The 26117-nt window shown below is 41.7% G+C and overlaps 1 protein-coding gene across 1 annotated transcript; it reads left to right on the top strand.

Annotated features, from left to right (window-relative positions):
• Nucleotides 1-406: 406 nt before the first annotated feature.
• LOC121345061 (vitellogenin-2-like) lies at nucleotides 407-23583 on the top strand. Its single transcript, XM_041421601.1, has 36 exons — nucleotides 407-446; nucleotides 561-581; nucleotides 687-838; nucleotides 2143-2394; nucleotides 2905-3066; nucleotides 3157-3305; nucleotides 3904-4054; nucleotides 4166-4323; nucleotides 4413-4578; nucleotides 5408-5533; nucleotides 5885-6103; nucleotides 7060-7277; nucleotides 7411-7508; nucleotides 7787-7911; nucleotides 8020-8121; nucleotides 8762-8881; nucleotides 8966-9155; nucleotides 10854-10947; nucleotides 11059-11244; nucleotides 11775-11919; nucleotides 12038-12260; nucleotides 12339-12514; nucleotides 12885-13352; nucleotides 13515-13730; nucleotides 14197-14247; nucleotides 15095-15181; nucleotides 16211-16423; nucleotides 16512-16654; nucleotides 17052-17190; nucleotides 17681-17816; nucleotides 18272-18458; nucleotides 18785-18873; nucleotides 19934-20031; nucleotides 20810-20969; nucleotides 22340-22501; nucleotides 23339-23583. Exons 1-36 carry the CDS (start codon nucleotides 407-409, stop codon nucleotides 23455-23457), a joined length of 5541 nt encoding a protein of 1846 aa, XP_041277535.1. The 3' UTR covers nucleotides 23458-23583.
• The last annotated feature ends 2534 nt before the right edge of the window (nucleotides 23584-26117 follow it).

The raw sequence follows: 26117 nt of genomic DNA, 5'->3' as shown, positions 1-26117 counted from the left end.
CTATCAGCTAGATAACAGTTTGGGTCAGGTGCCAGGTCAGCATAACCTGGGCAAAATCAACCTAATCTATGGCAGGACCAAATACCAGCAGCCAGCTGTGACACAACCTAGGAAATTAAGTAATGTGTTTATTGTAAAATTATTGTAAGTGATCTAGTAAAAACTCATTAGGGTAAGTTGAAACTTTTAAACAATTCAGCAAAGATCTTATGAGATAATCAGTGAGATGCCAAGGTATGACTTGATTTCTGTTATTCCATCTGAAGAGAAAGTACGATTGCAAAAAGAGAAGTGTTTACATTAACTGATAAAAAACTTGAGAATTCAGCAGAACACAGCCACGTGCTCCTGAGCTTTCTTCCATAAAAGTCTCACCATGTCTGGCACAGCCCCATTCACCTCCACTATGAGGGGGATCATACTTGCACTAGTGCTCACCCTTGTAGGTAAGGCTACATATTCCTCCTTCACCTTTCTTTTCCAAATTTTCCCTAAGTCCAGTGGCAGTGATTGGATCTAGATTGAACATTACTTATCTGGTTTTTCATCTCTTTTTGTAGGTAGTCAGAAGTCTGACATTGGTAAGTAAATTTCCTTCTGTAACCTGTTCTCGGTGAATTTGCTGTTTTTTCTATTTATTAGAATGTGCTTACAAGTATTGTGAAAATGGCTATTATTTCCCTCAGACCCTGGATTCAGTAGCAGAAAGAGCTACCTGTACAGTTATGAAGGCTGGGTGTTGAATGGGCTTCAAGAAAAGAATTTAGCCAAAGCCGGTGTGCGCCTGAGCTGCGAACTAGAGATCAGCGGGCTGTCGGAGAGCACCTACCTCCTCAAGGTACTGCACCTCCTAAATGTGCAACAGCAAGCTAAAATCACAGCTTCCATTGCATCTGGCTGATGTGGGGTGTAGCAAAGCTGCAGGAAACGCAACTAGAGGCTCATCACTGTAGGTTTCAGAGAATGAGCTGCAAGCTGCTGTTTCAGAGGCGATGAGCCACTTACCTGTGCTTGTTGTGGAAGTTGTTTGTAGCAGCTTTCCTCAAGACTTCCTATTGGAAATACAATTGCTGGGGGCTTGCTAGAAAATGGAAAATTAACTAAAGACATTTAAACCTGCTCTAAGATTTGATTCTAGTCTTAGTACACATTTCTAACTCTTGTGGGAAGCCAGGACTTGTGTATAAAATCATTATCATGAAGGCAACTAATAAAAATGGATTTAGAAAGTGATAAAAGCTAACAATAAAAAGTGATACATGATAAAGGTAATATTAAAAAGTGAAAGTCATCAAAAAGCAGTATGTAATAATGTTTAGTGTTTGAATCATGCAGTAAAAGATCTGTACGTGTGAAATCATGTCTCTGCTGATGTCAGCAGTGATAACCTGACTCAATTCAAAATGAATATGCTCCAGAAATGTACATTTACCCCTTTAATTCAGTTACAAATCAGAGGTTCTTTTTGGAATACTGAATTCAGTGACAGCTGTCACCAGTTTTATTGAACTGCAGATCTTTCAAAACTGGGGTCTAGGGATTGCATTTCACATCATAGACTTTGTCCTGAAATTCTTGTATGGTGTGCACCAGCCTGTGCTCTGAGGCACCTAAACTGGCAGTAACTTTGCCAAAGTTATTGAAATTCCTTCTTATTTATATTGTATCTCAGTGTTTATAAATATATTGTTCATTGTTAAAATCTTTTGTTGATTTTAATAAGTAACATGTATGAAGCAAATATAGTAATTAGTTTAGAACGAAAAAACGTTGTATAGAAATAAGTTAAAGTGCTACACTTTAAAACTGCACTTTTTTTTTTTACATTTAGAATGGTATAAGCTTTTTAAATGCTAAATCTAAAGCAGAATATTTATTTTAAAGCTGACAAAAAAGGGAGACTTTATTTGATATGTTAACTGCTTCTGTAAGATAAAATAGTACTGTTGAGCAGACAGGATTTTCACTGGTTTTACAATAGTGTAAGCACAAAACAAAAGAATAAACTGCTCCATGATTTTGCAAGCCTACATTTGGAAGAAAAGAGTATCTCTCTAATGGTTATATTAATTTCTTCCAATATATTTGCATATTTAGTACCAAAGGGATTTTATTCACCTAAGTGTCTTGATTTCCTCCCAGATCCGCTCCCCACAATTTGAGGAATACAATGGCATTTGGCCCAAGGACCAGTTCACCCGATCTTCCAAAATCACCCAGATGGTTTCCTCATGCCTTACCCAGCCCTTCAAGTTTGAATACAGCAGTGGACGAGTTGGAAACATTTATGGCCCAGAGAACTGCCCTGATACTTGCATTAACATAGTGAGAGGAATACTGAACCTGATACAGATAACCATTAAGAAGTCACAGAATGTGTATGAATTGCAAGAGGTGTGTTTCTTTCCATTTAAAAACTATTTTGCTGAAAGAATGTGTTTATTCTCTTTAGCTGGTCTTCCTCTGACTTTCAGTCTATTTGCATCTACTTTTGTGTGTTTGTAGTAAGAATAAGGTGATTTTCATTAATATAGAAGTAAATGTGTGCATGCATGTTCAACAAATTCCCAGGGCTGAATTCTTTCTAATACATATGTCTTTAAGTCTTAACATGCAGTTCTTTGGAGAAAAGGAATTATTATCCATGAATTTATTTGTTATATGGCTTCCATAATACAGCTGTTGGATCAATTTTGTTTGCTAATTGTTGATATTAATTGATTACTTTTTAATTTAAACTCCATCCCCTCACTGAATATTGCTCACATGCCTATTATTTAGCTCAGTAGGAATGACTTTATGCAATAGTAACAGATTCATTGAGAATCTCCATTAAGCAAAACTTGTCACACAGTGAAATCATGACATAATTGGGAAGTCTCATTTTCTGTATTTGTCTGCCAGGCTGGGATTGGAGGTGTTTGCCATACAAGGTATGTCATCCAGGAAGACAAGAAGAACAGCCGAGTCTCTGTTACCAAAACTGTAGACCAAAACAATTGCCAGGAAAAAGTGGTGAAGAGTCTTGGAATGGCTTACATCTATCCCTGCCCCGTTGACATAATGGTACGTGAGATGTGAAAAGGTCTTCCTAATTCCAAACATGGCCACGTGTTCCCGTTTATTCACTCTTTGGGTCTCTCTGTCCTCCTACAGAAGGAAAGGATCATCAAGGGCACTGCAGCTTTCTCCTACAAGCTGAAGCAGTTGGACAGTGGCACCCTGATCACAGAGGCGGTGTCTCAGCAGGTGTATCAGATCTCACCCTTCAGTGAACCCACCGGCGTCGCTGTCACGGAAGCAAAGTAGGTGGGACGTGGGCTTCCTTCACAAAGTGAGAATAATTAGAGGTTTTATCAGTTCCCTTCAGCCCCAGCTGAAGTGAAGTGAGAACTGAGCTCCACAGCAGTTGAATGGAGATGTGTAATCACACTTGGAGTTTCCACAGTCCAAAAAGTTCAGCAAACCATTTTTTGTTTGTACCCTGGTCAAACTGGCATTATGATTACATGGAAGAAAAGGAGAAAAGCTGTTTTGTTCACTTATACCATAAGAATACTACTTTTCTGCTCTGTTTGTCCTAAAAGGTGCTAATTTGTAGTGTCAGGTGGAAGATAGTGTATGTATAAATAAGACCATTCATTACACCAGGTCGGTAGCTCTCATTCAGCAGACTGCAATTTTGCTTCTCCTCAGAAACAATTTCATTGTAGATAACTCTAATGCTATTTTGTTCTAGATAGAAGGCTGTATTCATTAGCAAAAGGTTTTCTTTTGATAAGAAACATTTTTAAAGAGTAAGACAGTTACCATCACAGTATCACTGAACAAACAAACAAACAAAATTGGCACATGGGTGAAGAGAGAGAATGCCTCTCTCCTGTGACTCTTGTCTCTTGACAGACAGCAACTCACCTTGCTGGAGGTGAAGAGTGAATGGGGGAGCTCCCCAGACACCTCCATGAAGAGCTACGGAGGCCTTCGATACCAGTTCCCAGCAGTACTGCCGCAGATGGCAGTGCAGCTCATCAAGACCAAAAACCCTGAGCAACGGGTTTTTTTTTCCAAATTGCTTTCCTAATTTAAAAAAAAAAAAAAAACCAACCTGATCATAAATTCCAAAGACTGTAACTATGCATGCCCTCTGTCTGGTGTTTTGTAACAGATAATCGAAACACTGCAACACATAGTCCTGAATAACCAGCAAGATTTCCATGAGGATCTTCCCTACCGTTTCCTGGAGCTCGTCCAGCTCTGCCGCACGGCAAGCGCTGACACCCTCGAGTCCATCTGGAGGCAATGTTCAGATAAACCCCGCTACAGGTATTTCATTGTGTCAACCTGTAAGAAACGACTCTGGTTTTGTGACAAGCGGGAGCTAAAATGGAGGATTTTTTAAAATCTGTTTTCAGGCGGTGGCTGCTGAGCGCAGTCTCTGCGACGGGCACCGCAGACGCTCTCAAATTCATTAAGAGCCGAATCCGCAGTGATGACCTTAGCTACCTTCAGGCTCTTCTGAGTGTTCCCTTTGCTCTCCATCTAACAAAAGCTGATGAACACACTGTTCCAATAGCAGCAGTGAGTAAAGCCATGTGAATCTTTCCTGTCTCACAACGAAAGAAATGATAATCAAAAACCTGTGATTAAATACATTAGAGGCTGGATTCTCCTCTTGTGCACACTAATTTTGTGGAAATGTTGACCTGTGAATTTGTTTTGGCATAGAACTTATTAGAGGATAGTTCTATATCTTCATTTCACTATATTGACATAAAGCCCTTTTCTTACAAGAGTTTCTGGGAATAAATCCCATTTTAGTTACCAGCAAACACACATGGCATACCTTCACGGCAAAACTTTGTCCCTTTAATCTCTTACTTCTGAAACAAATGATTGATGTTATGTCACTTGAGCAGCTCTTTTAATTGCAAACTAGTCCATGAAGTGGAAAATGCTGCACGAAAAGTGTTAGTGCAAACATCAATATGTTGACACAATAATGAACCATTTATTCTGAACAGGATTTTGCCATCTCTAGCCAATATTCTTAAACAGGAAAAGCAGAAATTATGTGAAAATGCATCATTAATATAATTGAGTTGCACATTTTTCTAGAGGTATTCCATTTACACATTGATGTTTATCCATAATCTTAATGTTTTCAGTGTTCAGTTGATGAAAACCAAAATGTAGCTATGTAAGCTTATATGTGTATAAACTAGTGGGGAATTAAGCTCCTAAGTAAAGCTTCCAAATATAATGTCTACAACCTACTCTAATTTGTTTGGATGAGAACAGTAAACATTCTGAAGCTGATCCCTTCAAATAAGAGCTGATGGTTTTCCTGCTCTGAAAGCTTTGTGAAGCACTGTATTAAATGACAAATTAATTTTTTTCTTCTTCACAGGATTTAGTGACAAGTTCTCGAATCCAGAAAAATCCCGTGCTTCAACAAGTTGCTAGCTTGGGATACAGTTCTGTGGTGAATAGATACTGTTCTCAGACTTCAACTTGTCCTAAAGAAGCTCTCCAGGTAAGTGGCTTTTTGCCAAGCTTTTTTATTTTTTAATAGCTTAGTATTGTTCATTATATTAGCTTAATTCTTTTAAGATACAATATAAAAAGGGTGACTGGAAATATAAACACACATTTTGTAGGTTTTCTTCAGAACAAAGGCATCAAATAATTTTGTCAATGTAGTCATTTGCTTCATCATTGAAAACACAGTTTTCACATTGCAAGGGTAAAATCCTGAGAGAAACCACGATTAAGTGCTTTTTATCAAAGCCAGTTCCTTTATTGTGGTAGGCTTTTCAGTGGGTAAGGGGGAAACTGTGGACAGTCTACAGATTAGTGAGAAGATTGAACTGTGCTTTGTTTACAGCCCATCCATGACCTGGCAGATGAAGCAATCAGCAAGGGCCGTGAGGACAAAATGAAATTAGCTCTGAAGTGCATTGGCAACATTGGAGAACCAGCCAGCATCAAGCGCATCCTCAAGTTCCTTCCCATATTTTCATCCAGTGCTTCTGATATCCCCGTCCACATTCAGATTGATGCCATAATGGCCTTGAGAAAAATTGCTTGGAAGGACTGCAAAACAGTACGTAGGATCTGGTAGATTTTCTTTACTTAGTGAATTAGAATATGTACCCTAAGCATAATGCTTTTAATGGTATCGTGTGTGGATTCAGTTTTTCCAAAAAAAGATTATTTTTAAGAACAGTTTTAAGAAAAGATTATTTTTAAGAACAGTTTTACATTCAGCTGATGTTTTCTGCTAAGCTGTAATGATAATTAGTCAGTGAGAATCTTCCCAAAGGATATCAGCAGTGTTGATTTTATCATCTGTCATAACTAAGTCCTGTGCTAGTTACAGATAGTGGACACTTAGCCTCCTAAAAGTCAGACATATAATTTAAAGTGCCTCTGTAATCAGGAAGAGAGACACTTTCTGTTAAACTCCTAGGCCAAATGTCAGCATTTCTCTGCCTCTTTTAGACCATTCCCTTGAGGCTGGGTGAGCCACCACTGACCCCACACTGAGGTTGCTGTCACAGAAAGCATAGGCAAGACTTTCAGATGGTTTAGGTATAGGACCTATATGAGAAACCATTCACTCAGACTGTCTTTGATGAACTGCTGAACCCTTTTAAAACTGGTCTAAAATAGTGAAGCATGCTCACTGAGTCAGTGGAGTTACTTCAAACAACAAATCTGTCTTATTATCTACATTTTTTCTTCCAAAGACATTCACTGATGTTTGAATGTCAGTAATGCACAAAGCAATGCTGTTGCCTTTTTGATTGTCATGGATTGACTCAATACATTGCTAGATGGACATTTATTTCAGTTTCAGTGGTTTCATGGGGCTGTTCCACCATGGCCCCCTCAGTTATTTTAGTAAAGTTATGTGGAACTCTCCAGTAAAAAAGATCAGGAAACCTTTCTGCAGGGATAATGATCCCCTCTCCTATATTTTCTGTGGGTTAGGTGTGGATCCAATTTGCAAAATGGTTTCAGTGATTGGTAATTCCAGGCCCTGTTTTGTCTCTGCAGGTGCAGGGATATCTCATCCAGATCCTCGCTGACGAGTCGCTTTCCCCCGAAGTGCGGATGATGGCTTGTGCTGTTATCTTTGAGACAAGGCCTGCCCTTCCCTTGATAACAACCATTGCCAACGTGGCCATGAAGGAGAGCAATTTGCAAGTGGCCAGTTTTGTGTATTCCCACATGAAGGCTTTGTCCAAGAGCAGGCTGCCGTACACGTACAACATGTGAGTAGAGACAGGAACAGAGCAGGCATTCTTCAGCAAATAATGATCTTCTGCAGGCACTGACAGCTGAAGTCAGTTTATTTACTGACAGGAGCTTGTTTCTGGATACTATTACCTTTCTCATTTTGTTTAGATCTTCAGCTTGCAATATTGCCCTTAAGCTGCTGGCCCCCAAATTGGACAGGCTGAGCTATCGCTACAGCAAGGTCATACGCATTGGTGGTTACTTTGGTGAGTAAGTGCTTCAGTGATCAGGAAACTTTCACTTCTGAAATTCATTCTTAAAATATTAAGTCCTTTGGAGAAATATGGCATTCTTTGTTTCAGTGAGAAATTAAATGTGAGACTCATATGTTTAGAGTAGCCATTTAATAATTTCTGCCTAAACAGTTAGGGTTCATGTAATGATATATCTTGAAGTTGGCAGTGGAAAAAGCTGCAGAAATATGATCTTGAATGGTAAACAGAATGGTTAGAAAAAAGATGTCTCTTGTTTTCTTCTGCCATAGATAACTATAAAGCTGGTGCTGCTGGAGATGTCCTTGTTATGAACAGCCCAGGAACAATGTTCCCATCAGCAATAATTTCCAAGCTGATGGCTTATTCCGCAGGGTCAGTGGCTGATTTGGTGGAGGTAAATATTTACCTAAGTCAATAACAAATCAAATTGAAATTAAAACTGCTCACACAGTTTCATCTCTAAGCATGTTTCAGACTGCTCCTTCTCGTGCTGTTTTGGTAGGCTGGTGTCCGTGTGGAAGGCCTCACAGACGTCATCATGAAACGAAATATCCCATTTGCTGAATATTCCACCTACAAAAAGATAAAGGAGATTGGAAAAGCTGTAGGTATTTTCAGTAATATGACATGTGAGTTATGTGAAGGGGCATTGGCGATGCTTCTCACTCTAGCTAAGCCCTGTGTCAGGAGGTTAAAGGAGTCAGCTCAAGTATTTCTGTGAAGGAGAGGTGTGCAGTGGGGACTGCAGGGGACATCTGCCTTGGCTGCTATAGCTTCCACCAGTTTTTGCTCTGGCTCTGCCTCCTCCCCACCTCGGAGATGGCTGCAGGAGAAGCACAGGAGGGAAGGGAGTAGCAGGCATTGCAGCACAGTGTGTCACATACCTGGCAGGCTTCCTACTCACTCCCTTCGTCTACCTCACCTAGTTTACAAGAATGTGCCTTTGTCTTTAAGAGAAAAGATTTTTTTTTTTTTTGCAGTGCCTTCGAATTGGGTTTAGTGGTATTAATGGCTCAGACCCTGTGTATGAATGTTATTGTATTGGGATACCAAACATCTGTGGGCATCTCAATGGTGGAAGAAAGTGTGCATTAGTGCCATCATGCTATCTACAATTGGAAATTTTACAAAGGAAAAAGGCAGCTTGGCCAGTGATGGGTTTAGTTATGGGTAATTTAGGATGAATTATCATTTATGAAGCGTTCCATTAAGAAACTGTGTTTGTTTCTTTATCTGTTACCCAGCTGCTGGGATGGAAGGAGCTGCCAACAGAAACCCCCTTGATCTCAGCCTACTTTAAACTCTTTGGCCAAGAGCTGGCCTACATCAACATCAACAAGGAAGTCCTACAACAGGCTGTGAAGGTACCAGGGCCCCCTACTTTCTTTGCAATACTGGACAGCGCTACACTTCCCACCCCAACCTGCTGGATCCCTGTTTGCTTGCAGGCTGTCCTGGAGTCGGCCGACAGGAGCTCGGCGCTGAAGAGGCTGGCTGGGCAGCTGCGCGGCGGCGGCGCGGCGCAGTGGACGCAGCCGCTGTGGCTGGGAGAGCTGCGCTACATCGTCCCCACCTGCACCGGGCTGCCCCTGGAGTACAGCTCCTACAGCACTGCCCTGGCCCGGGCTGCACTCAGCGGTGAGCCCCGAGCTCAGAGCAGCTGTGCTGGGGATGGGAGGGACAGGGGCTCAGGGAGGCTGGAGAAAGACATGGAGAGCCAGGAGGTTAGAAAAAGAGCTAGTTCTTGTGCTGGAGAGTGGGGCAGTGAAAACGTCTGAGGAGAAGGTGGATGTGCTGGTTTGTGCATCGTCTTTGAATGGATTGAAGTCAGAAGCGGTGAGATGAGAATCTGGGAAACCAGAGAGAGAGAGGCCACAATATTCAAGGCCAAAAAAACGCAGCATCTTCCTGGGGAGCTGATGCAGACGTGGGTAGAGAGGGGTGGTTCCCAAGAGATGTACACACAAGCTAAGGAGGATTCAATGTTGATTTAAAAAGAGAAGAAAATAGAAAACAATCGGAAGAGCACTGTTAGTAACACTAAGAAGGAGGAAGAGAAGAGGGCGTGTGAAAAGAGAATGGAGTTCTCTTTTAAAAAAAATAAATATACAAGTGCTAATCCTCATCAAGAAGTTAATTCAGTGAGCACACTGTGAGCTGTGCAGCAGGCTTAAATTAGGCAAGACTCTAATATCTGTTGACACCATGTAAGGAATGAAGGGTGATGCACATGTGCTTGTTTTCTCCTACATACCCATTCTTTGCTGGGTTTTGGTTTGTTAGTTTGCTTTAGTAACATCTTTGCAGCGCTGCTCTTTCTGTGTGTCTTCTGTGTGTTTGTTTGTTTGTTTTTTAATAACAACCTGACAGCCAAGTTGGGGAGGTATGGATTGGATGGACGGGCTGCAAAATGAGTGAAGGTTGTCTGGACTACTGGTCTCCAAGAGTAGTCAACAGCTGAAAATATAATTGGTGATGTCTTAGGAGAAACCTTCCTCTGCCATTGGCACTTGTTCACTGTCTTCTTTTAAAATTTGAACTCTGTAAAAGAAGGCACCCTCAGGATTTCTGTGTCAATGTTAACATTGAGTTTGTGGGAGCAGTTCCTGCACTGGTGGGTCAGGCTGCCATTGACAGGCTGGAGAGGATGGCCTGACAGAAGTGGGGTGAAATATGACAAAGGCAATGCAAAGTCCTTCACCTGGAGTGGAGTAACCCATGCAAGTGTATAGGCTGGGCATCACCTAGATAGAGAGCAGTTATGCAGGAAGGGCAGGACAACCTGGTACGATAAACAAGCAGTGTGCTCATGTGGTGATGAAGGCCAACTGTGTCATGGGCTGCAGAAGTAAGAGCAGAGCCAGTGTGACAATTATTTCCTTCTCTATTTAGCACATTTACAGCTGTATCTGGACTAGAATGTCCAGTTTTGGGACCATAGTACAAGATATTCACACTTGATGTGAGGAAAGATTGGACAGCAGAGGTTGTTTAGCCTTGTTCTCTGCATTCGCTCTTTCTTACTCCCCATGTTTCTGAAACGTTAATGCTACACTAATTATCAAATTTTCAATTCGGGTCAGCTCTTCATTTTCTTAGTATATTTTTATTTCCATTTTCAATATGTTGCATCAGAACCTTTGCTTACATAACAAGCTTCCTCTATATTTTCAGTATTTTTCAGAATCATGAAAGGTCTTACGTACCCCAAAGTCTGTCTCGTTTTCCAGTCATATTTGCTGTACTAACAAAACACTATCTCCTACTGAAAACTGCTTATGTTCTACTCCTTTCTTTCATTTTTACAATGTTTAAATATTGTTCTTGCATTTGCAGTTGATGGAAAGGTAGCTCCCCCTTTAACTGGAGATTTTAGACCTTCACAGTTGCTGGAATCCACTGTGCAGATTCGTTCTGACATAAACCCCAGGTATGGCAGGTTCCTAAGGCTTTCCATGTGAAGGAGGTTTTTAAGGGCAGGCAGAGCCACATGGGCGAAAAGAGCACCTTTCTTACACCTGACTGCTGCCCTCTGTTTCAGCTTATACATACAGAAATTTGCAACAATGGGTGTCAACACAGAATACTTCCAACAAGCTGTGGAAATTCAAGGCAAGGTCCTGACAAAAGTGCCAATAAAGTTTGATGCCAAGATAGACCTGAAGCTGAAAAATATTAAGATTGAAGCAAATCCATGCCGTGAGGAAACTGAGATAGTGGTTGGAAGGTACGGTAGCATTATTTCAGAATAGTTTGTGTTGCTGAAGCCTGACAAAGTCCACTATTGACTGACCTCCCACAGAGGCCTCTAGATAGGCAGAGTGACTCTTCAGTGCGTAGCAGAACCTTTGGGATAAAGCAAAAAGAAGAAAAATACAGTAGCTAAAAATCAGAAGATACCTGAATTGTTTCACAGTATAATTTTTATATTAAATTGTTTATTATTTTGTGTTATTATTTTTTATTATTTTATTATCTCTTAAGGATTTTGATTTATGTGTTTCAAGGAATATTTTTGATGTTTTGGAAATTTTGTTGAAATTTATCCAGACTTTGAAAATTTCCTGCAAGATAAGAAAATTGTATTTGGCATAAACTCTTTTTCTGTTTTCAGTAATATTTATATTTATAAATTCATATATAATCCCCGTGTTCAAATATCTTACCTCTGTGCTCTCACACGATACTTACAAGGATGTATTAATCCAAAGACAAGGTGTTGGAATAATTCACTGTTTTTTGCATATCTCTCAACAGACATAAGGCTTTTGCTGTATCAAGAAATGTAGGAGAGCTAGGTGTTGAAAAGAAAACCGCAATTCTCCCAGGAGATGCTTCATCAAACATTGTTGAAGAGCCTTTCAAACCATCAGGTACAGCTTCCAGCGAAGATTTCACAAAGGTAACCTATTTTTTTGGCTTATATAGTAATATTTACCCTCTCTGCAATGGATGTCTGTAGTTTCACTCTTGCCTGTGACACACTGCCAGTGATATTCACATCCTGATCTCTAATGCAGCCGGAAGCTGACAGCACGTCAAGGAAACATACCTATAGCTCTCAAGAGGATCTTCGCCCCGTCACGGCAAGAAAAGCTCATAAACGAGACATTTGCGTCAAGCTGCATCACCTTGGCTGTCAGCTCTGCTTTTCCAGAAGGTCACGAGATGCCAGCTTCCTGAAAAATACCTATTTGCACAGACTCATCGGAGAGCACGAAACTAAAATTGTCTTGATCCCAGGTAAAATGCTGAGCATCTCAGGCTTGCCAGTGCTATTTGAAGCAGTGTAACTTTGTAATGTGTGCAATTGGTGTGTAGTTGAAACAGATGCTGATATTGACAAAATCCAGCTGGAGATTCAGGCAGGATCCAGAGCAGCTTCCAAAATAATTAATGAAGTAAATTCGGAGTCGGAGGAAGAGGGTGAATCAACTCTGTATGAGAACATTCAAGCTAAACTGAAGAAGATTCTAGGCATTGAAAAAGTGTTCAAGGCAAGTGACTTTGAGTATGGCAGTGGGGAACATTTTCCCCTAAATGAGGGCAAGAATTAGAAGTACAGTGTGGAAGCTGGCGTGGCAAAGAAAGGCTGGGGCTGTTTTGAAAGATGCCAGTGCCCCATGCTGAGGTACTGCTCTTTTGGGGTGCATCCAGCAAGGTGGGCTGGGCTGGGCTGGATTTCAGCTGGACATAGTAGATCTGAGGCAATTCTGCAGCTTCTGCTGTGAGAGAGGCAGGGAGGTGGTTTTTCCTTGAAAAGCTGGTGTGAGAACCCAGCTTTGTCTGACACCCACAGAAGTTTTACTTTGTAAAAACAGGACCAGATGTATTCTCTCTTTTTCACCTCTTGGACTGTGTTTGCAGATTGCAAACAAAACACGACACCAGAAGAAGCAACCTTCAAAGAAAGAAAACACTGTGCTTACAGAGCTTGGGGCAGACCCCGACAGAAAACATCCCTCCAGCTCATCTTCTGCCTCCTCAGCTGTCTCCTCTTCCTCATCATCTGCTGTTTCTCCTCGTCATAAAGAGGCTGGTGATGAAGATGAGAATAATGACCAAGACCAAGCGAGAAAAAAAGATGCAAGCAGCAAGAGCAGCAGCAGTAGTGGCAGGAGCAGCAAGAGTAGCAGCAGCAGCAGTGACAGAAGCAGCAAGAGCAGTAGCAGTGGCAAAAGCAGCAAGAGCAGCAGCAGCAGTAGTAGCAGTGGCAGAAGCAGCAAGAGCAGCAGCAGCAGTGACAGAAGCAGCAAGAGCAGTAGCAGTAGTAGCAGTGACAGAAGTAGCAAGAGTAGTAGCAGCAGCAGCAAGAGCAGCAGCAGCAGCGACAGAACTAGCAAGAGCAGCAGCAGTAGCAAGAGCAGTAGCAGCAGCAGCAGTGACAGAAGTAGCAAGAGCAGTAGCAGCAGCAGTAGCAAGAGCAGCAGCAGTGACAGAAGTAGTAAGAGCAGTAGCAGTAGCAAGAGCAGCAGCAGTGACAGCAGTAGTAAGAGCAGTAGCAGTAGCAAGAGCAGCAGCAGCAGTGACAGAAGTAGCAAGAGCAGCAGCAGCAAAAGCAGCAGTAGCAGCAGCAGGAAGTCATCAAGTCATCATAGCCATGGGCATCACTCAAGGCATGTGAATGGCAGCAGCAGCAGCAGCGAGTCACTGAGCCACCATAGCCATGAACATCATTCAGGCAGCAGCAGCAGTGCATATTCCAAAATATGGGTAATTTTGTCAGTAAATTGACTGATGCTACTAATCACGCTCCTGATGGCAGCTGACTTTGCATGACAAATCAGGACATTAGGAGTTGACCAGTAGATTTTAGCAACATAAAATTGAAACATTTATTCTACAAACACACCTGCAATCATTGGCACAGATGTGTACTTCATCTCAAAAGTTTTCACAAGTTTGTTGAAAATTTTGTTACTGTCAGGAAATGGGTTTTTTGACAATATGCTATCCATAAATATTGCATATTTCTGTCTTAATTTTGTGGTAGAAATATTAATGCTTTATATAAATGAATTGATCTTGCATTATGTTCTTGTGACTAAGCATACAGAACTATGTATGAATGATAATCAGTAAATTTCTTATTTAATTTCCAGTTCTTAGATTTTCATATAACTGCCGCATTTCTTTTCCTCTGAGATGTCTAATCTTCTTGTTTTTGTCATTTTCAAAGGAACCTCATGAGATTTATCAGTACCGCTTTAAATCAGCACTCAGACAAGAGGTGAGTTTTTCTTTCCTCACTAAAAGAAGTATGGAATCTGTCAAGAGTCAAATGGAGACTTTAATGGCAACTTGTTCTCTTTGTTGAGGAAAATTATAGTACTGATAACATTAGAACCATGGTGGTTCTTCTGAGATGGGTAAAGACAAAGAGCTGTGTTCCCTTTTGTGCTGTGCACATGAAGCCACTTGTGGCTCTGCAGAGGAGCTACAAAGCCTCTTCCAAAGCAATAAAACAGACTGGAGCTGCACACTGTGGAGGAACCATCAGAAGCGTGATTCATTTGATTGGCTTTGATCACCTGGTTTCTTGGGTTGGAATCACTGCAGGTACACAAGGATAGTTATGTGGACAAATGTAGGAAGATACCTTATTTTATAATATTTTGGTTGAGCAGATTCTTAGTAGGGCATGGGCCATCCAGAGCAGTGTATTGATACTAGTGTTCCTCAAAAAGTAACATTTGAGCAGAGTGTGTCCACTCAGATGCTCCTTTCCATTCAGTTGGTCCATTCAGTTCAGCTTCCAGTTCATCAGGCCTGTGCAGAATTTCTGGTCTTTCATATTGAAGTGAGAAGCTGATTAAATCTGACTTACTTTGGTCCATTGTTTTCTCTTACAGGGAATTCTCATCTAGGTATGGCCCTCATGGACTGTGAAGAGCCAAATATGTTTGGGGAAACAAAATTTTTCAGAGTTAGATCCTACATAGTAAGCAGGACAGAGCCAAGTCCCATGAGAGAGAGTATTGTTCATTACTGCCTCGTGCAATTTCTTCAAGCATGCTTTAAAGTTACCCTCTTAAGCCTGTTGTGGTTTGATTTTTTTTTTTAATTTTTTTTTTCAGTTCCCAAAAAGAAAACTCCCAGATGACCAAATTAACAGCTCAGATTCCTCTGCCAGATCCAGTCATGCCACATCTCGAGCTTCATGGGTTAGTTGCATCATTTTTAGGGGGTTTTGACAGCTTGGAATAATGTCAGAGTGGCTGTGCACTGACAGTAATTGTATATAATAATAATTATAATAATCATGGGAAGGGAGAAATGCCAACCCTTGAGTCTCAGGTATCAGTGAAGACATGCACCATAGTTCCCACATGCACTTTCCTCAGCAGTGAGGATCCTTCTTGCATCACAACCCTTCCCTCATGGAAATCCCACCCAACAGGTGCCTGCAGAGACTCATTTTGTGACCTCTGCAGCCTGGAGGGAGACTGAGGTGCTGCAGTGACAGTGTGAAGACATTGGTGGTAGCAAAAGGCATGTTCCAGAGGGGGCATGGAGCACCTGGGCTCCTCACCACCAGGCAGATGAGCACAGGCTTGAGAATGATGGAGTGAAGATATGGAATGTCATGATGCACTTAAGGCTGTCCTCCAAGGGAAGGGATTCTTGATGTTGGAGAAAATGTCCTGGATTATATTCTGTGCTGAGTTGCTGTGCAAACACAAAACCTGACTGACCCACAGAACTCACAGTTGAAGTGTGAGGAGAAAGCCAGCACAAGACCCAGACAGATAAACAGGAGGAGATGAGCTGGGGGATGTTTCTGCTGTGGGAACGAGTGACGCATCCAACTGACAGCTGATGTTCAAACTGAGCCACTTTCTTTTATTCACAGGCTGGGTACTAACAATGAAGCCCAAATCATATAGTCATTGCTGTGTTTTAATTATATGAATATTTCCATGGTATCAGCTGTAGCTCAGGAAATGGCACAGATTTTGGCTCACAAAAACACAGTGATAAAAGCCATCTGGCATGCAGAGGCACGTGCACATTAAAGACATATGCATGAGGTTTTATAGGCATGTATATATGTGTCATACATATGCTGCTATATATTTGTGGTTCGGTTGTTTATTTTTTCCATTTACCCATCTAGATCTTGCATCTAAAATGTTCCATGGTAACTCTTCTATAATTATATGTTTTGCATACCTTCTCCCCCTTCCTCTTAGCCGAAGTTTTTGGGAGATGTTAAAACACCAGTATTAGCAGTTTTTCTGCATGGCATCCGTGATGACAAGAAGGTAGGAGGCCTCCAGCTCGTGGTATATGCTGATATTGACTCCATCAGGCCCCGGATGCAGGTGTTTGTGTCAAACCTCACAGATTCAAGCAAGTGGAAGCTCTGTGCTGATGCTTCAGTGCACAATGCTCACAAGGCAAAGGTAAGGCTCAAAACTGGCTTGTACAGCTCTGTGTGCATCACAAGAATGCTCCAGGCTCTAAAAATGGACCATTGTCCCTCCATCACAGGCCTACCTGAAATGGGGACGGAATTGCCAGGATTACAAGGTTTCATCTGAGCTGGTAACTGGGAAGTTTGCTGCCCACCCTGCTGTACAAGTGAAACTGGAGTGGCCTAAAGTTCCTTCCAGTGTCAGATCTGTAGCAGAATGGTGAGAATTGAGTCTTCAGTGACACTTGTTAACAATGCTGGTCAACCGGGAAAAATCAGCATCTGCACACGAGGTTCTAGTGGCTAAAGTACTGGCTGATACTTTATTCTCTGATCTGTCCAAGTACTGCCTTTGGACATAAAAGCTGAGTGGGATTACATCTTATTTTAATGTACAGTAACTCCTGATATTTGCCATAATTACTGAAAACTGAGGAACAGATCCTTCCTTTCACTGAACGCTTGACCAGAAGAGCAGAGAGTGGGTGTGAGGACATAACCAGGGGTCCTGAAGACTAATATGCTACTTACACACAGGTGTGAGACAATCTAGCTGGGATGTGTGCAGCCTTTTTTTCTTCCATCTCACTGAATCTTTCTGATTTGAACTTTTGAAGGTTTTACAAGTTTGTCCCTGGGGCTGCATTTATGCTGGGGTTCTCTGAAAAAACCGACAAGAATCCTTCTCGACAAGCCAAGGTGATCGTGGCTCTAACTTCTCCAAGGACATGTGATGTTGTTATCAAGCTTCCTGATGTAATTATGAAATATTTTTATCACTCTTCTATTATATTCCTAGTAGAAAAATGTAACTGTTTAATTACAGTGGGTCAATTCTGAGAAAAAAAAATTAAGTTAGCATCAGTTTGGGTACAAATGATGAAAATTACTTTTATATATTTCCTTCGTTGTAATATTTCATAGAAGGATGTCTACATAGTGATTCTTTTAATGGAGAGAGACGTGGGTACTCATAATGACATGAGTTTCCATCTGTAGTATCTCCATAGGTGTTCACCTCATCACCCTTGAAAGGGAGTAATTCATTCTCTCCCAAACAATACCTGAATGACTTCTCTCACACCATGAGAGAAAACTGAGCAAAAGCAGAAACCTCATGGACAATGAGTCAGATGAGTTATGTTCACATAAAGACTTTGCAATGGAAGTAGAAGAAATAGGGAAAAAATCCTAGCTGTTTGCTGGCACAGGTGCATTTTGAATGTGCTTTTGAATTCCTTTTCAGATTACCCTCTATGAAAAAGCCATGAGGCTTCCCCTGCCACTTCCTGTAGGTCCAAAAATATCAACGTCAGAGCAGCAGCCTCCCACCTGGAATGTCTTTGCTGAAGCCCCTTCTGCAGTCCTTGAGAATTTGAAAGGTCAGATCTAACTGGGTTCAGAAGCATGACAACTTCAATCTCACAAATTATTTTGTGAGACTGAAGTTGTCATGTAAATTTTGCTGGCATTGTTTATCTCCAGTTAATTAGGAAATGTTCTGTTATAATGTGAAGATGGTTCAACTGAGAGAAAATACTGTGCATGTAGAACAGAAATCATCAGCATTTCAGGGATCAAGATACCAATTATCCGAATTGATAAAATTTTAAATTTCTGACAATTATTTTTTTGTAAGATAGACAAACGCATTTTATACGCCTTTTTAAGAATTTATGGGTGCTTACTAGCCAAAAGTCCCTGTGAACCATATGAAAATATCACATAATGAAAAAAATACAAAGCTAAAATAATATGGCACTAAAAACAAACCATACAACTTAATGGCTTTCTCTCATAGAAAAGAAAAAACTTACTGGCATTTTTTTTAAACCAGGTCAATGCTCAGTTTCCTACAACAAGGTCACAACTTTTAATGAAGTTCAGTTTAACTACACAATGCCAGCAAACTGCTACCACATCTTGGCTCAGGACTGCAGCTCTGACCTTAAGTTCCTGGTGATGATGAAGAATGCAGAAGAAGCTGTGAACCTGAAAGCAATCAACATCAAGCTTGGCAATCAGTAAGTAACTTCTGCCAGGTGCTGGGAGCATGAGGGACCTCAATTGCCCACATTTAGCATGAGAGGAGCTCTAATCTGAGCTTTCCTGCAATGGCTTGCAGCCCATGAGCTTTCAGCACTCCCCTTGTTTATTTTCCATGCATATTGAATGTGATGCTGATGCTCTTATCCTGCATCTTAGGTGACAAGAGCACCCCTGATGTAATTTAAGGGTTTGAAATGAGCTTGTGCTCTGAGCAGTGATATTTAGTGAGCAGGAAATTGCCTCTGTCACTGTGAGTGTGTGAAGGTGGCAGGCCAGGGTGTGAACTCTCTTGTCCTTGCAGTGAGGTCGATATGCGCCCTGCCAGTGGAAGGGTGAAGCTGCTGGTGGATGGGGCTGAGAGCCCAACAAATGTGTCACTGACATCTGCTGGTAAGGCATGCAGCACATGCTGCTCAATTTTCACATATGTTTTGGGAGAAAGGAGGAAAGCGAAGGAATCTGTGGAGGAAATTTGACCAGTTTGTATTCAATCAGTGTTCCTTTGGTTTTAAGGTAATATTTAAGAATATGTACTTTACTTACTTGCAGAGGGACAATTAGAAACATTGATTAGAGTGTGAAGCTCTTGAACTAGCCTAAATTAGCAACATATAATTAACATGAAGATCCCACCTTTTTGTACATTGTTGCAGGTCCTGTTGTAGTTCCAAATTTGAGAAGGGTTTTGATTATGCTATCAAATTTGCTTGATTAAAACTTTTTGAAGTAGAGCTTTTCTAAAATCCACTACACATGACTTGTACAATGATGTTTTTCCTGATTTGATTTGTAGGTATACATTTGGCTTGTGTTCTGCCACGGATAGGTATGGAGAGCTGGTGAAACAACTTGCTTGATTCTCCCAAAACGGGAATAGTTTATGTGAAAAGTACAGGAAGACCTTGTTTGATCCTGTGCTGTGTAGTCAGGGGCTATACACAGTGTGGGTATTCTGACTGAAGACCTGCAATGTATGAAATGGGCTAAATCTTGCTGAAACTGGGATAGCATGTACCAGTGCTGAGCTCTGTCCTATTTGTTATGTACTTGGGAAGTGGTAATTGTGCTAGAAATGGCTCCAGTGGCAGCCATGGTGTTCCTCATAGTTCCATATTCCAGTACAGTGCACCCAGAGACTTGTTGATCTGCACAACTACAGAGATACTATAGACAGCTCAGTAACAATTTGTAGACATAAATGTGATTATGCTAATAACCCCCAAAAAATTAATAAGTCTGTGACCATTTACATTCTCTTCCATCCTTTTGCAAACACCCATTTTCTATGTATGCCCATTTCTACATTGCATTCTTCTATATTTTTGTTTCTTGAATAGGGTAACTGAGGAATTTTGAAGAAAAGAACATTTTAGAAACATTATAGTTGCTTTGTTTCTCTTAAAGAAGCCAGGTTTGGTCTGGTTTTATTTTGTTTTTTTTTTTCTTCTAGGTGCTTCTCTGTGGATCCACAGTGAAAATCAAGGGCTTGCACTTCTCGCCCCAGCCTATGGCATTGATAAACTGTACTTTGATGGATACACATTCAAGGTATCATTCTTACCCTTCATAAGATTGGGTGTTAAGAAATTTCCATAGGATTCCCTTAAATCTGTATGCATGAGGGCAAGGGTGTACAGTGGCAAAGGCAAGTATGTGCAGGGCACAAAAAGCCCCAAAGGGAAGATGACGCTACAGGATTGCACTTTATTACATCCTGCTCTTTATTTCTGAGTGTGAGAAATGAGAATCTTTGATCAAAGAAAGAATTCTGTTCTTGCACTACAGATGTGTATTGGGAAGTGGGTCTGTGTGTGAGCACATGCTGAGTCAGCAGTGCCTTTGCAAGAAAAATGAGTTTTCAGCTCCTGACACTGTTCTTACAGCTGTATAATTCTTCAAAACAGCAAAAATGCAGCCATTCTTGTTAGATAAATGAGTGGTTTAAAGTCTGCACTGAAATTAATATGAAGCTGGAATGTAAGGGGCTGGTAAACTGTTTCATGTCTGTCTCGTGTACTACCAAAACAACCACCAGAAAAAAGTTTCAGCATATTAATAGTCTAGAGCACGTAGCAATATCATAGAGCATGAATAACTTAACATCCTGGCCTGGCACCGTAGGTTATAAAAACTGTATCAGTTATAGATTCTGCAGCCCCACAGGAGTTTGGCATCTGGCTGTCAGACCCTTTTGAATTCTTACCAAAGAGATTTTAAATGTTTGTGCATTAACTTACACTGGAAGGGACCTGCATAGCAAAATTGTGCTCCACAGGTATTTCCTTTTTTTTAACTTGAAATACTTCTCGCTTCTTTTTCTTCCAAGATCCAAGTTGCTTTATGGATGGCAGGGAAAATGTGTGGACTGTGTGGAAAATATGATGCAGAATGTGAGCAGGAATATCGGATGCCCAACGGATACATAGCTAAAGATGCAGTGAGCTTTGGGCATTCTTGGATTTTGGAAGAAAGGCCGTGTAGAGGAGGTATGCAAGCTCTAACAAATTTAATATAATATTACTGCAGTTGTTCAGGAAATGTGGAATCTGTTCAGAAAATTTAGCATCCATGTATATATTAGAAATAAAAAGCATATTAGAAGATTCATTATTAAGTTATATATTATTTTAAAATTAGTTGCAAGTTGAGAAAGAAACAAGAAAAATCCCAAGATAAACAAGCCAAAATATACAACTTAGTTGAAGTTCAAAAAATAAGATGAATCAAAATCTTTGCTTTAGTTTTGAAGTATTTTAGATGAGGATCAGAAAGAGGATAACATTCACACAGAATGCTTTTATTTAATCACAACCACATTTTCTGGACATCAATTTTCAGCAATTAATTCATCAAAAAATCAGATGGGGATTAGTAGTTATTACCAGAGCTGACCACCTGGTTTTTGAACCAGTGCAACCTGTCAAACAAAGCATTAATGTTTTGTATGTACAGAGTAGATGAGCAGTTCCAGGGACCTAATTACATGGTTGACATTAAAAACCTGCATTTTAAGTCCTTCAGTAGATTAGGATCTTATGGTGTGCAGCTCTCAGCTGGGGTTATGATGCAACATCACACCACAGTGCTTGAGGAGAGCAGGCACGTTGCATCTGTAGAGACTTGCCCTGTGGGAAGGACATCCTCAGCCCCTGGAGATGGCTTGTACATGTCTAGCTCAGCATCACCTGTTATCCTTCCACGTTTTTGTCACAAATTCTGGACAACAAACTTGCTTTAGATGGATATGGAGTCCACATGCACATCTCCTGTGGCTGGTGGTGACCACATTCTGTTTCCATTTAACATATGGTGGAAGCTGCTGAAATTTGAAGACATAAAGTTTATATCTAGGAATAAATTGTGGTCTGTTTAGCTTCTCACTTGTAACTGTTTGTCCTGGGAGTCCAAAATGAGAGCGATATTACTTGTTGGCAGCAATGACTGATGCTCTCTCTGAGACCTGTTCTGTGTCTGAATGACATTGGTAATAATGCAGTTCTTTAGTGATTAATTTTATTTGGTCAGAAATCTCCCATTTAGTTCCACTGCTGAATAGTCAACATTTTAAAATGGTTTGACAGCTATTCAGTAAGCCAGTTTACCTTGAAAAATGTTTATTAGAAAGTACTGTGTTTCTATACCCTGATCTAAAAGTAGAGCAGCTGCATTTGAAATTAGCTTTCCAGGGCTCCATATCTAACAAGCTGATTTGAAAGATTTATCAATCAGTAAAGCTTGTTCATTCATGATCAAAACACAGTTTTCACAGAGGGAAGTTTGCAGACTGGCAGATGGGTCCTTCGGGGGGGTCTGGGGCTCTAGCACGCAAGCCCCAAGCTGTGGCATGCCTTTGCAGGCTGCAAGCTGCGGCACTCCCTGGTGAAGCTGGAGAGGTCGGTCCAGCTGGCCGGCGTGGAGTCCCGCTGCTTCTCCACGGAGCCCGTGCTGCGCTGCACCAAGGGCTGCTCTCCCACCAGGACTGTTCCCGTCACCGTGGGCTTCCACTGCGTCCCTGCTGGTAAGGAGCTGCGCGAAATAGAAATAGATTGACGCTTGACTCAGTTATTCCACTTGGAAAACATGAATGATGTAAGGTAGCCATACGTAGGCATGGACTTACTGCCCTATTTACTGAAGTTCTTTCCCTCTTTTATTAATAGGCAAACATTCCTTCAGTGAGGGAGATGGTTCTCTATTGTACATTTAATAGTTTTCATTGTACTGGGATTTAAAATCTAAACTGAATTCTCCTTTGTGGTGCTTAGGACTAACAAAGTAAGGGCAGGACAAGAGCAGAGTCAGCATTGTGATTCAGCTGAAAAGCTGTGTACTGCCGCCTGTGCAGACTGAGCCGTATAGGACCAAGTGCAGCACCCCAAATCAGGGATCCTTGTCCTGCATTTTTTGTATATTGCTGCCTTTGGTAGTGATCCTACTTCACTGAGCTGATTTAGGTACTAGAAGGGCAGGTGTGGACAGGATTCTTATGCACAGCCCCAGTGATATGGGATTTATTTTCTATACATATATTGTAGATTAGATAAAGTAGATATAGATTATAGAGCATAGAGTTGTATCTGTTTTCCAAGGTTTTTTTCTTAAAGATCATAATACCCTTTATTAAATATATTAATAAAATTCTGCATGGAAGTAGTAGCTTCCAAGGTAGAACTGGCTTATTAATGAAGTGGGTTTCCTGGAAGATCTCTGTGTGATTTAGACAAATATAAATATGTAAATCAGTGAGGAACAGCCAAGCCTGCTGTAATTAATAACTACTGCATGGTAAACGCTGTAGCTTGCAGAACTACTTGTGAAGTAAGCTCTTTAATTTTCATTTCTCGTTCCCCATCAGATTCTGCCACCAGCCTGACAGAAAAGCAGACAAAGTTTGACCAGAAGTCAGAGGATATGCAGGACACTATTGATGCACACATAGCATGTTCTTGTGAGGATATAAACTGCAGCACATGAAGATGTACCTTTGCAGCATGGGGGAAAACATAAAACTTTCATGTTTTTATTGTGTGGTGTAAAAAACCTTGTCTTAAGGAATAATAGATACTAAATTAAGTATTCAAGGATCTTGTATGTGGAATCTTCCCGAGTAATTTAAAGTATTAAACTTTATTATTGTAGAAACTGTTATGATTGTCCATAAATATCTGATTTCATAATAAATATATGCATGGAAAAAAATTGTGAAGGCTTCCTTATTTCACTGGTGGTGGAAAGAGGTCTGCATAGGTTTTATCCCCCATTTCGTAGACTTCATGAGTTCTGTGCACCAGGATTACCCTGGGAATTGGGTTGGGTAGCTGTGGTACTACTCCTGCTTGTTCCCCTGGTGCTGGGATCCTGTGCACCTGCAGCAGGAACTGATCACCTGGGTGTGATGCTGCACCCTCTGCAGCAGCCGTGCTGCTTGGCCAGAGCTCTGTGATGGGCCAGTGCTGCCACAGGGAGCAGCAGGCTCAGGGAATAAGCCTGAACCTCATGTCCCTGGGCAAGGCTGCTCTGAGGGAGCCAAGAACATGTTAAGTTTCTGGTGCACCCCATGCAGAAGCTGCGGTGAATTGGTGTCTTTGAGCAGGACAGGGTGGGGCACACCAAGCACACCAGGCCCATCAAGCACAGCAGCTGCCAAAGGCTCTGAAGCTGAGCCAGACCTCTGCACTTTGGGGGAGATGTCCCAACCTCTGTGCCCAGCAGGAGTCACCACTGCAGCCACCCCCAGGTGTGTGTGGCCATGGCCAGGGATGAGCTAGGCAATGAGCTGTGCAATTGCTCATCTGCCCTGAGCAGTGGAGCCCAGAGGATTCCAGCAGATCTGGAAGGTGTTTTCTGCTTGCCTGAAGACTGTGTTTGCAGGCTGAGCATGCACACTGTGTGAATGGGATTTTGAAAACACTTGAGGACATTCTGTAAAAATTGTGTTGTTTTGCTCTCCCTGGCAGCTTTTGCACCTTCAATGGATGCACATACCTGAATTTTCTTATTTGGGTATCAGTTTTGTAGTTCAAAAAGGTAAAGTCCTTAGCCCCAAAAGAAATATGCTTGAATGGTCTAAATATACCATTCTATGCAGTTTAGATGCTGCCATGGTAACCTGCACTGCAGAGTGATGGGGAGCTGGCAGCAGCAGTAAAGCCATCAGCTGGTGGGTTTGCTGCTTGCCTGGAGCTCACACAGAGCAGTGATGGAAAGCACAGACTTTTCAGGTAACCTCAGGCTGAACCCAGCAGAACCCAGGGCTTTATGTTGCCCCTGTGGGCAATGCTGGCACAAACTTCCAGCTCCAGCTGGAGCAGCCCATGGGGCTCTTCTCTTCCCAACGTGCCAGGGCTGGAGAAGAGTTTTGGGGGAATTGTTTTCTAGCAGCCTCAGCATCCCGGTGTGCTGAACCCCAGCAGTACCACCCCAGCAGGAGACCCTGGGTGTGCATCCCCCAAGGCAGCCAGAGCACCTGTGGGGCTGCAGGCCAGGCGGGTGTAGGTGTCCCCTCGTGGGGCTGTGGAGAGCCCTCAGCAGCCTCTGCTCCTCCCTCCCACTGCCACTGTGGAGGGAGCTGGGAGCTCGAGGGAAATGGGCCCAGCAAAACTGTTCGTCACTCTCACAATTTTATTAGTTTGAGGGCTTTTTTTCCTCTCTCTTTTTCATTCAGGTTCTATCCTTCTGAGTAATACTAGTGTAAAAGGGCTGTGAGTATATGGGGACAAAGACTGGGAATTGAAATTGTTCTTGAGGTACTGAAGAAGTGACCTAGCAAAGGAGAGGTTTCAGTTTCATGGAGAAGTCACTAGAGACAAAGTCCTCGCCAGCGGGTTTAGGTGACCCTTGAAGCAGAAGAACAGATGTCCCTATGGCAACAGCATGGCTGGGATGACCAGGGATGCAGCATCTGCTGCCCAGAGGGATGGATGGGGTGGGATGGGGACAGGATTCTGCAATCCCACACTGCAGTGCTGGTGGTTTTGGGGAGACCCTGCCTTGCAGTTGGGAGAAGTCTGCACAGCTCCCAGTGAAGACCCTTATTTTGAGGAATGTTTTTTGACCTTTATTTTGAGGAGTCACTGTTATAGTGTGATGTTTCAGTGATATAGTGTTATAATTTTGAGAATACAGGCATTGTTGCATTTAATATTGCCATCACAGCAGCCTTCTACTTGTACTGCCACTGACTTCAAGTCCTTGCTGCCTGCGAGATTTTTTTTTTAAACACCCAAACCTGTGCAGCTGCATATAGCTGTGCCATAATAGCTATTGAGCCTTGAGTACCAGTGGCCAGTAGCTGTATACTCAAATCCTTTAAGTGCATTTACCAAATCTCTAAAGATATGACAGAACTCTGTATTGAATAGCTTGGCTTTCTGTCATGTGCTACCAGTTTTTCAAGGGAAGGGGTTAAAAAATCAGGACCTGAATATGGAGCCAGTAAAAACACAGGGAAGGATTTGTCATGCAGATAATTTCCTTTTTTTTTTTTTTTTTTTTTGCCCTACAGATGCCATCTTTGATCTAGGAAGAAAATCCAGTGTTTGTCAGACATAAATTATATCCCAACAGCTAATTATAAAACCCCATCAGCTAAACAGCATTACAAAAACTAAGCTGTCTTGGATAGGAGCCTCTGG

This window comes from Onychostruthus taczanowskii, unplaced genomic scaffold (genome assembly GCF_017590055.1).
Source record: "Onychostruthus taczanowskii isolate IOZ18803 unplaced genomic scaffold, ASM1759005v1 scaffold7, whole genome shotgun sequence".
Lineage (NCBI taxonomy): Eukaryota > Metazoa > Chordata > Aves > Passeriformes > Passeridae > Onychostruthus > Onychostruthus taczanowskii.
This window is presented reverse-complemented; position numbering and strand designations above follow the sequence as displayed.

Bases quoted from the DNA above. Each gene is read 5' to 3' on its own strand.
- LOC121345061 (XM_041421601.1), top strand. From the start codon at position 407: ATGAGGGGGATCATACTTGCACTAGTGCTCACCCTTGTAG. The intron at 11,245-11,774 runs GTACGGTAGCAT...ATCTCTCAACAG, and splicing joins ACTGAGATAGTGGTTGGAAG to ACATAAGGCTTTTGCTGTAT. The intron at 18,874-19,933 runs GTAAGGCATGCA...TTTTTCTTCTAG, and splicing joins TGTGTCACTGACATCTGCTG to GTGCTTCTCTGTGGATCCAC.